Raw genomic sequence first — 16,326 nt, forward strand, 5'->3', positions numbered from 1 at the left:
ATCAAGTCACACAAGAACAACAGAGAAGAAATGTCTCTGGAGATTTTCTATCACCCAGCAATTATATACTGCCCCATGGAGCTTTAGAGCCTGCTGGTGGTTTACAATGTCAGCAATTGCCCCCCCCCCATCTGGGTCCTCATTTACTGACCTCAGACAGAAGGCTGATCAACACTGAGCCAGTCAGGATCAAACCCAGACTGGTGGCAGAGTCAGCCTGCAAATACTTCATTCTAACCTCTGTGCCACCAGGGCTCCAGTCACAGTTGTCCCAAAGGTGCTTTTTCCAAAAGGCAACTGGATTTCTTCACTTTTTCTTTGAAAATGTTTTGCTTCTCATCCAAGAAGCTTCTTCAGTTCTGAAGTCCAGTTGTCTTTTGGAAAAAGCAGCTTTGGGACAAGAAGAGAAGGAAGCAAAATATTGTTCGGACTCAGCTAACAAGCTAACCCCAGTTAGTACGTCATGAAGGCCAACTGGGAAGTCACAAACCATATTTTAGAAATGATAAGGACTAGATTCCTCAGAAACTCTTAAACCAAGTTGAGATAACTGGTTGTGCTGCCCCAGCAGTAGTATAGATAGTGTAGGAATTAAGAGCTGTCTCCTTTAAGAAATTACCTCCTGGGAAATGTAGACAGAGGCTGCCTTATGGGAAATGCAGTTCCATGACATGTGATCATATCTGTGTGTCTGATTGGCCACTGGGGCGTTCTGCCTGTGCGCAGAACAAAGCTGGTCATTTTAAATGCCATTGTGAACCAGAGAAGCAACCTGTGTGCCTCCTCTCAACGTGGGAGCCAATTCATCATCTTTTTACACCCCCTGATGGGAAAGTCAGACTGTACTGTAAGGTTTGTTATTAAGAATGCCTGATAATAAACTTGATCTGAATGAGATTCCTAAGCGTGGAGTTAACCGCATACCCCGAGCAAGCCTATAGCGCTGGTGGTGCTTGACTTACAACCAATGGCCTAGTGACAGATGATCCAAAAGATACAACCTTGTTGCAAAGTTACAACCTCTCTCTCCCAATTGTGTTTTGGGAACATGGCAATCAGTCTGCATCAAAGCCATTTGCAGTTTCCCACTGTCACATGACTGTGATTTGTGATGTTTTTATAGGAAATCAGCATTTACTCCCAATTTTTGGCAAAAATGACCCATAATGAAGAATGGGCTGTCTTGCTTCTCACCTTAGAAAGAGGTGTATTACAATTAAAAAACCCTTGAATGTACTAAAAGAGGAAAAGGCAATTCAAACATGGTTTCAGTATGGCCATTACAGGCCAGATGGAAAAAAGATCAAAAAATCGGTTTTATGCAAAATGAGGATACTTTACTAAACAAATTAGGGATCAAAGTCCATGCATATAAAGAGATGATATAATGTATTAATAGAGATGGATTCGGAAACAGAATTAGTTAAAGACTGTATGATAAAGTGGGCACAAAATTTTGACGAACCATAACGTTGGATACATGGGAAAAAGATTTGGGTAAGAAATGTAAAATTTACACAAGCCTAAAATTTGAGAGAAAACTTTTATAAGATGTTTTATAAATGGCATTAGATCCTTAAAAACTGGCCTTTATGTATCCGAATTTACAACCTAAATGTTGGAGATGTGATTGTCTTCGATGCTACATACTGTCATATATGGTGGACTTGTAAAAAGGTAAAAGCATTTTGGATAAAAATACGGTGGATTATGCAAAATGTTCTTTAAAAAAGGATAAAGTTTACCCCTCAATTATTCCTGTTAGGTATAACTTACTGATTGTACAGTTATAGAGACCTAACTTGATTTTGCATTTAATAACGGCAGCTAGACTGTTGGTGGCGCAATATTGGAAGAAGGAGATTTGCCTACTATTCAAGAATGGACATTAAAAGTAACAAACCTAGCAGAGAGGCTAAAATATCAGCATATCTCAAAGACCACTCAAATGAGAGATATAAACTGGAGTGGAGAAGATGGATTGACTATACTCAAATAATATGGGACTAAGAAATTCCAGATAGTTTATGACTGAAGAAACAAGGAATAATATAATCTGTTTAGAGTTAGCCTAGCAAAGAGGAGTTAAAGCTCAAATGAAAGATGAAACTAACCCTTTTTTAAAAAGTTTATCTTAGAATATCTTTGTTAAAGATTTTTACCCTGTATTGGTTCTGGGAAGTCGGGGGGGGGGGGGCGTGGTAGGTTGGGGGGAGTTGGGTAGGGATGGTAGGGGGAGGGAGGTAAATATTTGTAAAAGTTTTGTTTTCAAAATTTTCAATAAAAAAAAAAGAATGGGCTGTCTTAATGAACTCTGCAGAAAAGGAAGGAAAAACAGGTCTGATGATCTATATTATGACGGTCACAACTGACGACCATAATGGGCAGGCTCCATTGGGAGACTGTATAGAGCACCCAAAGTGGGTAAGAGACTTGAGGTTTTGCTCCGTGAAGGAGACGGTTTCTAAACCGATAAATAAAAATAAAGACAAGATCAAAAGGAAGTGTGCTCAAACTCCATCGGTTTATGTGTGCATTGGTGGGGCCCATTTTGCATTTGAGATAACAGTTTTGCCCTCAGCAAGGATTATTTTGAGACATTTTGTGTTTCAGACATTTTGAAAAATGCTTTTCCATTGCCACAAGATAAAAATCAATAACCAAACCAAGACTATTTTTTTTAAAAGATGGTGATTATAACCCACGAAGAGGACTTATCGTCTTCGTACCACATAGGAGGAGATGTTCACAACAAACCAGATCTCAAATGGTTGCCCTTTGTGGAAAACCATCTCTTTTTTCCTTTCTTCTTGCTTCCAGTCTCCCTTTTCGTGTGAATTGCATACAATACAGTTCTGATCAAAACGGACATTGAAATGGAAAGCGATATCTGATCTGGACGTTTGGGATTTGCCACACTGAAAGTTAACCTGGAATCTGCAGAGAGAGCAAGAAAGAGAAATTTACAGTTCAACAAGAGTTGGAAGGGACGTTGTAGGTCATCTAGTCGAGGTGGCGCAGTGGTTAGGGTGCAGTACTGCAGGCCACTTCAGCTGACTGTTATCTGCAGTTCAGCGGTTCAAATCTCACCGGCTCAAGGTTGACTCAGCCTTCCATCCTTCCGAGGTGGGTGAAATGAGGACCCAGACTGTGGGGGCGATATGCTGACTCTGTAAACCGCTTAGAGAGGGCTGAAAGCCCTATGAAGCGGTATATAAGTCTAACTGCTATTGCTATTGCTAGTCCAACCCCTCGCCCATCTGGATGAGGACCATGCGGTATTAAGGTAAATTGAAGAAAGATGGACCTGGCAAACTACTTACAAACCTAGTCTTTTCTCTGGCCTGCATACTCTCGGATCCTCCCTGGAAGGCAGCTCTTCCTCTTTTTCACTGACCTGCAAACTGTCCCCAGCTGAAGCCCCCCATAAATCTCTTTTGGCTGGCAGTTCAGAGTCATTAATTAACCCAGTTCCTGATGTATCAGGAATGAGCTCATCCTCCAGCCAGCCAACCTCCGAGGAAGAGGAGTCAGAGAAGTTGTCCAAGGGAGACATCACAGAGTCATGGTTCCCCAACCCGGTTGTACAATATGAATGTGTTGGGAACGGGTCTGTTTAAGAAGTGTTTGTATCATAAAGCAACATGAGTTAAGGTGTTGTGGCCCACCAGTGGCCAGCAGAGCTGGCAGCCGAGTCGGACAGTGAGGAGGTTGGGGAGCAGCATGGGCCAGTCCTGGAGGCTGGGGAAGCCTCGGACGAGGGCTCTGCGTCGGAGGCAGAGATGGGGCTAAGATCGTCTGGCAGTTCTCAGCCGCCTTCAGAGCTAGACAGCAGTGAGGCAGAGGAACAGCTGGAGCCTGTTCCCAGTGTGCACATGCACAGAGCTGCCAGAAGAACAACTAAGAAATCAGGGTCGATTTGGGAGTAAAGCCACAGGCGGACGGTGAATGGCCCCTCCCATAGGAAATAAAAGAGAAGCAAAAGGAGAGTGGGCTTTCATTCGTTTCCGGAGTGTGTAGATCTGTCCGTGAAACTCAGAGACTCTGTGCCAAGTCTTTCCTTGCACAGCACCGTGTTTGGAAAATATTTACACGGCAGCTTTCCAAGCTAGATATGGTCTGTAGTCATAAATCCACCTTTGAAAGCCTGTTTATCTGGCCTTTGCTGAATGTGAATGAGAGGAATTCATATTTGTTTAATAAAAGGGGTTTTGTCAGGATCAGGATACTTCGGGCTTTTTGGGGAAGCCTAGGTCAGAACAGAAGGTTCAAACTGACCAGCAATTTCTTTGTACTTATTTGCAAAACTTCAAATCTGTCAGAAAAGTATCATTTTGTTTCATAACTCACTCCCATCAATGCCCGGGTGGTTGATGATGGTTTTACAATACAATGTCCACCTTGTTCAGAGATGGCGCTTCCTTCTGGTTGTGGCTTCATTAGTTCTATGGCAGCCTAGATATTTTGAAAAGATTTGGATTTTTTTGGTGGAACTTCCCATACGCTCCTTTTCCCCTCCATTCGAATGACTCACCTTGCGCAGGACTTCCAAACACTTCCGCTGACTAATACAGTCATCCCATTTTTCAGGCCACCGTAAATTGGACCACTAAAAGGAATAATCTGACCAGAAGTTAAAAGAAAAAACAAATAGCCATTAAATGGAGAATCTGCTGCAGCTCAAAGACATTAATTCAACTGGTTCATGAATAAATGCCTGGGAAATATAACATGTGCTGTCCCAACAGTATATAGCTAATATAGGAATTAAGAGCTGTCTCCTTTAAGAAACTACCTCATGGGAAATGTAACTACCTTATGGGAAATGTAGTCCCATAACATGTAACCACATCTGTGCTCCCTGATTGGGCAGTGGGGTACTCTGCCTGGGAAATTGATTTATTACTGGGCACTCACTGAATCGCCATCGGCTCTACCAGAAGCAGCTTTGCACCAGCAGCATGGGTTAGAGGAATTAATGTCCTTTTACACTACGTGATGTGACAGATCATGGAAAGTCAGAAGAATCTTAACACTGAACTGTAAGTTTTGCTATTAAGGATGCCTGATAATAAACGTGATCTGAAAGATATTCCTAAGCGTGGAGTTAATTGGCTGCCCGAGCAGAACCTCATTGCCCGGAGAAGAACAGTAAAAAGACATTAAAACTCCTTTAGCTTCCTTTGTCTTCCCCTCTGAGCTCCCAAGCAGAAGACAGTAGAAATACTTTAACCTCCTCAGAGTGAAAAGGATTTGAAGTTTATTCCCCTCAAGAAAAAGATGATGAATGATTTGCCCCCATCCAGAAGCTCCCAAGTAGATAAGACGTGGAGGTGGAATCCCAAACTCTGTTTGCATTTTAACTGAGAAAAGCTGCCAGGATTTCCCCCCCCCCCTCCGCTTTTTGGAGCAAAGAGAAACATCCCATTTCAGCAAGAAAGGCTGATTATCTCTCCTGAGATGAAGGACATTGTTGTGATTAAGAAAGTGTGTTAAAAGGAAATCAGGATTTGCATGATAAAGCAACCCCCCTTTCTTTCCCAAAACTAACAAGAAGAGAAGTTCTTTGTGTAGTAAATGCCTCATGGAAAAATCTCCATGCAAACGAAATTTGAGTAAGGAAGAGGTCATCAGCCCAGTGCAGACCTCCCAACTCCTTTGAACTTTATTGATGAGTTGTCCTGGCAACGAGAGGCAATAAAGAGGCCATCTGATGCAAGCCTGCAGACAGCCAAAAGAGACATAAGGCAGAGGCAGACCAGCTGAGTGAATTAAAAGAGAGTGCATGTTATGTTCTTGCTGATTTGTTATTGTTTGTGAAGTGGGAAAAGGTGCAAGCCCTTAGGAGGTATCAAGCCAACCAGGTCCAAGAGGGGTTCCGAGTTCGGGTGCACTCCCTTAGGAATCCCAACATTGGAGAGGCAGCTGAGCAAGAACCTCAATAGGAAGCAGCCATTGCCCGTCACTCCAAACGATAGACACAAGCAGCGCCATCTAGTGGCTACTCTAGAACTACAGTCAAGTACCTTAAGCCAACACTAGCAACGCACTCAAGAGGCTGGCAGGTGAACTGCGCCTGCATCTCCAAAGCTTCTCAACGCACCCTAGTGGCTGGCAGGTGAACTGCGCCTGCATCTCCAAAGCTCCTCAACGCACTCTAGTGGCTGGCAGGTGAACTGTGCCTGCATCTCCAAAGCTTCTCAACGCACTCTAGTGGCTGGCAGGTGAACTGCGCCTGCATCTCCAAAGCTTCTCAACGCACCCTAGTGGCTAGCAGGTGAACTGTGCCTGCATCTTCAAAGCCTCTCAATGCATTCTAGTGGCTGGCAGGTGAACTGCGCCTGCATCTCCAAAGGTTCTCAACGCACCCTAGTGGCTGGCAGGTGAACTACGCCTGCATCTCCAAAGCTTCTCAACGCACCCTAGTGGCTGGCAGGTGAACTGCGCCTACGTCTCCAAAGCCTCTCAACGCACCCTAGTGGCTGGCAGGTGAACTGCGCCTGCATCTCCAAAGCTTCTCAACGCACCCTAGTGGCTGGCAGGTGAACTGCGCCTGCATCCCTGAAGCTTCTCAACGCACTCTAGTGGCTGGCAGGTGAACTGCGCCTGCATCTCCAAAGCTTCTCAACGCACTCTAGTGGCTGGCAGATGAACTGCACCTGCATCTCCAAAGTTTCTCAACGCACCTCAGTGGGCAACAAGTGTACTGCACCCACATCACCAAGTGTAGCAACGCACCCTAGTGGCCGACGAGTGCACTGCACCCACATCTCCAAGTGTAGCAACGCACCCTAGTGGCCGACAAGTGCACTGCACCCACATCTTCAAGTCTTGCAATGCACCCTAGTGGCTGACAAGTGAACTGCAGCTACCTCTTCAAGTCCTGCAACGCAGCTACATCTTCAAGTCTTGCAACGCAACCTAGTGGCCAAAGAAGGGAGTTGGCCTCAAAAATTGATAATGGATTCTAGACATTTTCTGAATTAATCCTAGTTATAGAACCTTTCTAACCATGGTAGAAGGGTCAGACATGCTTGAATAGACTCAGAATTGGTCATCCAAAGCTCAGAATTGGATGTCCAACTATCAGAAAAGGCAGAAACACGTCAAATAGACTATGACCTAAGACAGCACATTACACAGCCCCAGATGAGAAGGCTGAGTCTAAAACATCTCAACAGTCATATGTAGTTCCCTCTCATGCTTCCAAGAAAGCATCCTCATCCAATCCCAAGGACAAGAAGGCTGAGTCTGAAGCATCTCGACAGTCATATGTAGCTTCCTCTCATGCTTCCAGGAAAGCGTCCTCATCCCATCCCAAGGACACATCAGAAACAAATGCCAGATCTGAAGTGTCTCATCGTTCGCGAGCACCATCTCAGTGGTCAGATGCAGCCCCCTCTCACGCTTCTAAGAGAACATCCCCATCTAGTCCAAAAGTTACACAGGGAGAAAAGACCGCATCAGTGAGGTCTCATCGTTCACATACGACATCTCAACAGTCACACGCAGTTTCCTCCCATGCCTCCAGAAAGGCCTCATCTTCCCGATCAAAGGCAGGTAGCAGCGTCTCACAGCAATCTTCCCATTACAGCCAAAGGCCACGGATATCTGCAGCTACAGAAGCACAAATAGAAGTTGAGGTGGCTGAGTTGGATCTAGAGTTTATACGAGAAGAGCAGCTGCTGAAGGAAAAGTAAGCAACCACGGCAGCAGAGAGGGCAGCTGCAGCAGCCAAAGCTCAGGCAAAGAAGGTGGCTGCAGAAGCCAAAGCTCAGGCAGAGTTGGCAACCATGGAGGCAGAGAACGCAGCTACAATAGCCAAACTTAAGGTTCGACTGGAATACCTTCCGCGCAAGTGGGAAGCGAAAAAAAGACTAATACGGGCCAAAGTTCTACAGATGAAGGCTAACTGTTCCTCCCTCAGCCACAGTCCTAGGAAGCTGGAAAAAGATAACCAGCACAAGCATGTTAAGGCCTACATGGAAGACCCAAGCCCACCACAACAGGAACAAGGTGGAAAATCTCGATCTGGATCACGAGACTCAATAATCGACAGTCTCATCAATGTCCAAAATGAAGAAACGCACATCATGCCATCAACATGCACCGGGTCCCAGTGCATGGTGGGGAGGGAAGTCAATGGATTCTGCAGAGAAGAGTTAGATGAGAGTGCACAGCTCCCACTGCCACTGTTACTAGAATGGGACAACCCACCAGATGATCGCAGTGAGATTACGACACCAGAGGTAGCAAGCATCCCACCTCACCTGAAGCACATGAGTAATCACTCTCCTGTTCTAGATCCCAAAGCCAAAATCCTGCTCTTGCCAGGAACAGACTCCTCCAACGCTTTCACCCCTCAACAAGTGGTCAAAGGTCCAAAGGACGCCCCATCCGCCCTCAAGACAGAACTTGGAAGGGGCATCTTTGGGATGGTGTGTGTCGATCGGCCGCAGGTCCCAACCCAGACAAACGTCTTCACAACTTCCACTCTCAGTAATGGGAGAACATCCCACTTGAAACCATGCCAAGAACATTTCACAACTTCATCGATTAAGCCAGTTTTAGGAGCAACAGTATTCCAGACCAGCAAAGAAGACAATGACTTAGCCTTGTCAATAGAGAACAAAGAATTTCTTAGGCTCATGGTCAAGGAATTCCAACAGAAGGCCACCAAGAATTGGATGGCTCCAATACCCTCTTACATACCAAGACAATGGTTTCCAAATAACTATGAGCAACCTTTCCCTCGTCTCTTCAATCTGAGACAAATCATATACATGAAAGCTAATTTAGTAGAGTTCATAAACCAGATGGTCCAGAACGGACATGCAGAACTTACTCCACCTCTGAAAATTGATGAAGAATGCTGGCACCCAACATCCTTTAGAAAGTGCCAGCCACAAGAGCCAGACCAGATTCGAGCACTTTTCAATACCAGCGTGCAATCCCAAGGCCCCTCTCTGAACAAAGTGTTCTTCAAAAGTCCCGACCTCACAAACAGTCTACTCAGCATGCTCATTCAGCCCAGAAAGGAAGCCATAGCCATCATGGACAACATCCAGCAGATGTTCTACTTATTCCTTGTCAGAGAAAACCATCAAAGTTATCTATGTTTCATGTGGTCCAGCAATGGACAGCACAACCAACAGAAGCAAGAATGGCCAATATGGCGAGAATCCCTGAGTTGTCTCCAAGGCGTTCCTGTCCAGCGCAACTATGTTCCCACCTTGCCTATCGCCACAACGAAGGCAGTAACAGCTGTAGGATACATCAAGATCTACGGTGGGGAGAACAACGTTCACATCGTCTACGGTGGGGAGAACAACGTTCACATCAGTCTCATCATGGGAATGGTGAAACTAGCACCACAACTACCCGACAACCAGTCCCAAGAACCAACTCGCTTCAAACAACTATCCAGACGGAAGCCTCTCATGTTGGGCTTAGCAGTAATCATCTTCACCACCCTCGTGGTAGAAGGTGCAGCCATCATCAACTCTCAAGCCTTGGTTCCAGAGTTTTTGGATCCTGAAATGCCAACTGCCCTTACTCCAGCCACCTTACTGACCCAGAAGACAGGTGACTGGCCAGAACCAGCAGGGAACTTCATTCCCAAAGACATGTATTGGAACTTGTGGCCTAAGGGACTTGTGTCCACTGGAACTCATGGCCTATGGGACTTGTGCACCAAGCCCCACCCAGTAATGATGAACTAGTTCGTCAGATGGAGGCTCAGGTCGCGAAGAGGATTTCCACCAAGAAACTCTACTCCAGACCAATCAGCGACCCAGAACTGTTGCCACGAAAGACTGAACTAGAAGATTGAACCTCAAGCTTTGCATGCTTTGTGTTTACATGATTGTTTGCACTGTTTGATGCTATGACTTATGTAACCCAGTTAATTCAGTTAGGTAGAGTTCCATCCCAGGCCATACCGCCTACAACCCACCACTGCACGAGCCCAAAGCCAAACCCCCAAACCCACACCCACAGAACCGGTAATAAAAAATGTTGAATCCCACCACTGGTCTCCAACCCCGGGGCCATGGCATGCCAGAAGCTGGGCCATGGAAACAAGCAAAGCTATTTAATCAGCCTAATCACAGTTCTTATCTAATCTTTCTTTATCTGAGGAGATTAAATCAAACAACTTTTCCTCAGGCTCCAGATAACCAGATTTTGAGCCATACAAAAATTCTGTGTAGGAGCACAACAGTAGACCTGGTGGACCACATGATTTTGGTTTGTGAATTGTATTCTGATCAGAGACAAATTATGGCTAGACTACAACTCAGAGACTCCTGGTTCTTAACTGGTGCCTTAACGGCTAGACAAAGTGGACTTCAACTTCCAAAATCATGCTGGCTGGGGAATTTGGGGTCCTGAAGTCCATACAATTAAAGCATGTTTTGCTGGGGAATTCTGGGAGCCAAAATTTATTTATTTATTGAATTTTATATCACCCATCTTCCCTACAGGGCACTCTGGGCAGCTTACAAGAAATCCACACATCTTCAAGCATGGCTGGCTGGTGAATTCTGGGAGTTGAAGTCCATACATCTTAAAGTTGTCCTAGTGGACAATTTTAACTGGAGTCCCAGTGGACACTAATTTGAACATAAGCCATGTGTGTGGCAACAATCAAAAAAGCTAATACCATCCTTGGTTGTTATAAAAAAAGGCATAGAATGAAAACCATGTGATCGTGAAACACATTTAGAAAGCTCAGTAGTAAAGCCACATGTGGAATACTGCATCCACATTACCAAAAAGAGGTTGTGATTTTGGAAAATGTGCAAAGAAGAGCAACTAAGATGATTAAAGGCCTGGAGACAAAAACATGAAGAACGGTTGCAGGATTTGGGTTACGATAGCATGCAGGAGATGATAGCAGTATTCCAGTATTTGAGAGGCTTCCACAAAGCAGAGGGGGTCAACTTATTTTCCAAAGCACCAGAAGGCAAAACAAGAAACAATGGATGGAAACTAATCAAGGAGAGACGCAACCTGGAATTGAGGAGAAACCTGCAAATAGTGAGGGCAATTAACAAGTGGAACAGAAGTGGCCTTCAGACGTTGTGGGAGCTTCATTTCTGGAAGCTTTCAAGAAGAGATTGGACTGCCATTCATCAGAAATGGTGTAGGGTCTCCTGCTTGGGTGTGGGGGTTGGACTAGATGTGATGGCTAACTTTGTCGTCACTGCATGCCGACCTGCGCGCCAGAACCTGGAAGAGCAGCGTTCCTGCATGCACAAGCAGCCAAACTTCTGGTTTCCGGTAGCAATAGCAATAGCAGTTAGACTTATATACCGCTTCATAGGGCTTTCAGCCCTCTCTAAGCGGTTTACAGAGTCAGCATATTGCCCCCAACAATCCGGGTCCTCATTTTACTCACCTCGGAAGGATGGAAGGCTGAGTCAACCCTGAGCCGGTGAGATTTGAACAGCCGAACTGCAGAACTGCAGTCAGCTGAAGTAGCCTGCAGTGCTGCATTTAACCACTGCGCCACCTCGGCTCTTATGCAGGTGTGCAGCTGACAAACAGCTAGCCATCACATATTTGCGCAATGTAAACCCAGAAGCAGCTGGCCGGTACGCATGTGTGCACAGGAATGTGGAAGAGGAGAGCCAGTGAGGCAGCGTGTCCTGCGCGGGATTGCTCTGTGTGCCGTTTTCGGCATGCGTACCACAGGTTCGCCACCATTGACCTACAGGGTCCCTTCCAACTCTGTTAATCTGTTATGTTCCCTTCCCTTAAAATAATTCCCCTTATTGGGAAGGGAAATGAAACAGACCATGTGCTAGAAAGGAACTGAAACAGAAACCACAACCATCATGTGGGTCACAGGTATCACAAGGTCAGAAGGAGGTGACTTTGTGGAAAAATGATGTTGTGGCCCTTGGCTGCTGTCTGCAAGTATTATTCAGTGATTTGATTTCTGGTGGCTGCCTATCTTAAAACACAACTCTGGGTGTCTCACAACAAAACTAAAACCCAGAACTAGAACAACCCTAGAAATGTTCAATCATAAAGTTATGCTTTGGAACCCACCCTTTTGATCGTACTTCAAATGCTTCAATAAAGCAATTTTTGGAACATTGTGGATATAAGTTCCCTGTACACAGCTGTATGCAGGTATTTGGTATAAAAACGTGTACATTGTATGGCTGAGGAGGAAAAAGATGGCTGCCAGGGAGGGGACTGTGGACTTCAATTCCCAGAATTCCCCAGTTAGCCATTCCCTGAGTAAGGAATTCTGGGAGTTGAAGTCCGTACATCTCCATGTTGCTGAGCTTGAGGAAGACTGAGTTAGAGGCTTTAACCAAGATGCCATCTTGAGGAGAGAAAAATGGCACCTTCTCGGGAGATTAAAAGAAGCTGAGAAACACGGCTCTCACGTTAGCAGCATCATTGCTTGATCTATGCACCTTGAAGGAATTAGACCAGGGGTCTGGAGCTGCATGTGGCTCTTTCATCCCTCTGCTGCGGCTCAAAATATGCATCAATGTGCAACACCCGCTGGCACATGATTTATTGAGTTTTTCAACCCCTGGTAGGTCAACCATGGATAAATCCAAGAAAAAAAAAGTTTCAGAAGAAAACAGAATTTTAATTAAACTACATATACTAGTATTGTGGCCGTTTAGAGTTAGGATTAGGGTTAGGCACGGGAAGGGTTTTGTGGCTCCCGGTGTTTTCTTTCTGTGGGAAACGCCTCCAAATGGCTCTTGGGAGTGTTTAAGGTTGCTGACCCCTGAATTAGACCAACACCTCCATCCTTAAGCAAACAAGAGAGCCAGTGTACTATACAAAGTCTGATTGGTCACTTTAAATGACTATATGACAGACATTCAAAAGGGTGTTTACAATGCAAATTCAAAGTTCTGACTGACACACACATACACAAACTCATAAGTTTGCATTTTGGGTACTCAGCACCCAGCTCACATTTACCATTGATGCCAGAATTTCATTTTGTTTGGCTTATTTAGTATAAACATTTAATAAATTATTATGACTTTTATTTAAGCAGTCATTAAAATTCATGTGTCGCCCTTCAGAAACAGGCTTTTCATAATGTGCTGGATAGCTCCAAGAAAGATAGCTCCAAGAAAGCAGCTCCATTCCTTCAAAAGAGGAAGGACAATTTTAGAACCATGTTAGAATCGTAATTTAATTTTTGTTACTATATTGGGAGTTCAGTATGATTTGGGTGACTGTTTTCACTATGTTTCTTAAGTTTTAAAGTATTATTTTGGATTTCCTGCTTGGAAAAGATAAAAATGAAGCTTTAATTTTTTTTTTGATTTGATGATTAGATTTGTTATGATTTTAGAAATACTGTGTATTTTCAATTTTACTATTGGATACACAGACACACAAAATACCTACTGTAGGTGTAAACTTGAAGTAACAATTATTTTCTTATATAATTCTAACTCTGTTTTAGAATAGAATAGAATAGAATAGAATTCTTTATTGGCCAAGTGTGATTGCACACACAAGGAATTTGTCTTTGATGCATATTCTCTCAGTGTACATACACATAAAATAGAATACATTCATCAAGAATTATAAAATACAACACTTAGTGATAGGTCATAGGTTACTAATAAGCAATCAAATTATACTAGGAAACAAATAAAACAATATTTTAAAGATACAAGCAACATGGTTATAGTCATAAGTGGAAAGAGATGGGTACTAGGAAGGAAGAGAAGAATAATAGTAATACAGTCTTAGTAGATAATTTGATGTCTAATATGGGTTTTTAAAAACATTTTTGTGCTTTAATTTTGATTAGAAGAGATTATTTTTACTACATGTATCTTTATCTGTGCCGAAGAAAATTTCAAGTAAATCTATTTTGCCACTTTAACTTTTCCCCATTTTTGATCCCCTTTCCCTCAATTTTTCCCTTTTTGTTATTTTGTATTTCATCTCTCTTTGAAACTTAATAAAGTCGAGTTAAATAAGATCAAATTAAATATTACATAAAAATAATAAACTGCAATGGACTATATTCAAAATAAATACGATACTAAGAAATTCCAGATAGTTTATGACTGAAGAAGCAAGGAATGATATAATCTGCTTAGAATTAGCCTAACAAAAGAGGAGTTAAAGCTCAAATGAAAGATGATACTTTTTTTTAAAGTTTGTTTTAGAGCATCTTTGTTAAAGATTTATACCCTGTATTTGTTCTGGGAAGTCGGGTGGGGGGGAGGTTGAGGGGGATTGGGTTCGGGTGGGGAGGGTGGAGGAGGGGAGGTAAATATTTGTAAAAGCCTTTTTTTTTTCCAAAAATTTTCAATAAAAAAAATAACAATAAACTGCTTGTGCAGGGGGTTGGATCAGAAGACCTCCAAGGCCCCTTTCAACTCTGATATTCTGTTAAATAACGGGGTGAACCTTGTCCTACAAAGCCACGTAACCTGGCCTTGGCTCAATCATGGTTATGCCTATCTTGGAAGCGCACCAGGGGAACAGCCCGCCACAAGATCCTGAGTTATAGGATGCCTGGCGTCGTAAAGTGAGGCGGGTGGGTGGGTGGCTGGGAATCCCCTTCCCGTCCCTTCTTAAGCCAACCCAACTTACCGGTTTTAAATAAGGCGACTGCAAGGCCATTTTCGGCAGCTGGCAAAGGAATCCGAGAAAGGACAGGAAAGTCCGGCAAGTTTGCCAAGTTGGGCGATAGGACGTTTTTCTTCTCACCCGATCCTCGCAGATGCGGCGCCGCGCTCGAATGGAGCGGAGCGGAGCCGCAAAGGGGGGTAAAGGAAAGGGGCGGAGCGTGCCTGGAGATCGGGGGTTGGGGGTGGAGATAAATCGAGGGGGGGGGGGGGTCAGTGGCCGAAAGTGGCTTGACTGTGACCGAGGGATGCTGCTTGTCACGAGATCTACCTGCCCCCCCCACCAACTCCCACGACTCCTCGATTTTCCACCCGCTTTCTGTTTTTTCCCTATTGCTAGTCGCAGAGTTGGGTTGGAGGAAAGTTGTTATGAGTCAATTTAAGGAAGAATTGCAATCTGCCAATTGGGTAATAATACCCATGATCGGGGTATTATTCGGAGAGCACATCTGGAATACTGCCGAGGGGAGCGGGGTTGTCCCACCCCAGGAATGAACCTGCAGCTAATTGCTTTCCAAATTCAGCCTATTTGGGGGGGGGGGGGGGAGAGAAATCTCGCAAGCCAGAACTTTCCGGTTATGGTCAAAAGAGGGAGACTACAATCTCCATCATCCTTAGCCTGGGAAGATTGCTATGAAGCCTCCATGTCTGGGACAGGCTTTTTTTTTTCTTTAGCCGTGTTCCGGCATCTCAGGAGCTGCCACAAAGAAGAGGAGTCAAGCTCTTCTCCAAAGCACCTGAGGGCAGGACAAGAAGCAATGGGTGGAAACTAATCAAGATGAGAAGCAACCCAGAACTAAGGAGAAATTTCCTGACAGTTAGAACAATTAATCAGTGGAACAACTTGCCTCCAGAAGTTGTAAATGCTGCAACACTGGAAGTTTTTAAGATATTGGATATCCATTTGTCTGAAGTGGTGTAGGGTTTCCTGCCTAAGCAGGGGGTTGGACTAGAAGACCTTCAAGGTCCCTTCCAACTCTGTTATTTTATTTATTTATTCATTTTGCATTAGAAAGTCAATCAGACTTTCCATGAAACCCTTCAGCTACAGAGATTGTAGCTGCCCTTGAAGAGCATCCGGCGACTTCAGCTAGTCCAGAACGCAGCCGCGCGAGTGATTGTGGGTGCACCACGGTTCACCCACGTAACACCTATCCTCCGCGAGCTGCGCTGGCTACCTGTTGATCTCCGGGTGCGCTTCAAGGTGCTACTTGTCACTCATAAAGCCCTTCATGGTAGTGGGTCTGCGTACTTGAGAGACCGCCTCCTGCCAATTACCTCCCTGCGGCCAATAAGATCACATAGATTAGGCCTCCTCCGAGTCCCATCTGCCAGTCAGTGCCGACTGGCAACTACACGGAGGAGAGCCTTTTCAGTAGTAGCTCCGACCCTTTGGAACGATCTCCCCGTGGAGATTCGTACCCTCACCACCGTCCAGACCTTCCGCACAGCCCTTAAGACCTGGCTAGCCCGTCAGGCCTGGGGACAAAGATAATTGCCCCCACCCGAATGATGAATGAATGTTGCTTACTATTTTACTTCTATGTATTTGTTGTGTTTATTGTCTGTATACCCCCTCCCTTCATTTTATGTAAGCCGCCCTGAGTCCCCTCAGGGAAAAGGGCGGCCTATAAGTATTAATAAATACCAAATACCAATACCAAATTGTGCAAGCTCTTTCAACAAA

At 44.6% G+C, this 16,326-nt stretch overlaps 1 protein-coding gene across 1 annotated transcript; it reads right to left on the reverse strand.

The window, feature by feature from the left end:
• Positions 1–2,264: 2,264 nt before the first annotated feature.
• On the reverse strand, positions 2,265–14,814 carry LOC116506924 (galectin-9-like). Its single transcript, XM_032214813.1, has 3 exons — positions 14,605–14,814; positions 4,535–4,623; positions 2,265–2,937 (listed from the first exon to the last, which is right to left on the reverse strand). The coding sequence occupies exons 1-3, from the start codon at positions 14,632–14,634 to the stop codon at positions 2,715–2,717; spliced, it is 342 nt and encodes a 113-aa protein (XP_032070704.1). The 5' UTR covers positions 14,635–14,814; the 3' UTR covers positions 2,265–2,714.
• Between the last annotated feature and the right edge of the window lie 1,512 nt (positions 14,815–16,326).

This window comes from Thamnophis elegans, chromosome 4, assembly GCF_009769535.1.
Source record: "Thamnophis elegans isolate rThaEle1 chromosome 4, rThaEle1.pri, whole genome shotgun sequence".
Lineage (NCBI taxonomy): Eukaryota > Metazoa > Chordata > Lepidosauria > Squamata > Colubridae > Thamnophis > Thamnophis elegans.

Excerpts from the sequence above, each read along its gene's own strand:
- LOC116506924 (XM_032214813.1), bottom strand. The coding sequence starts at position 14,634 with ATGGCCTTGCAGTCGCCTTATTTAAAACCG. Across the intron at positions 4,624-14,604 it reads AGTCGCCTTATTTAAAACCG|ATTATTCCTTTTAGTGGTCC; the intron begins GTAAGTTGGGTT and ends ACTTCTGGTCAG. Across the intron at positions 2,938-4,534 it reads GTTTGGAAGTCCTGCGCAAG|ATTCCAGGTTAACTTTCAGT; the intron begins GTGAGTCATTCG and ends CTCTCTCTGCAG.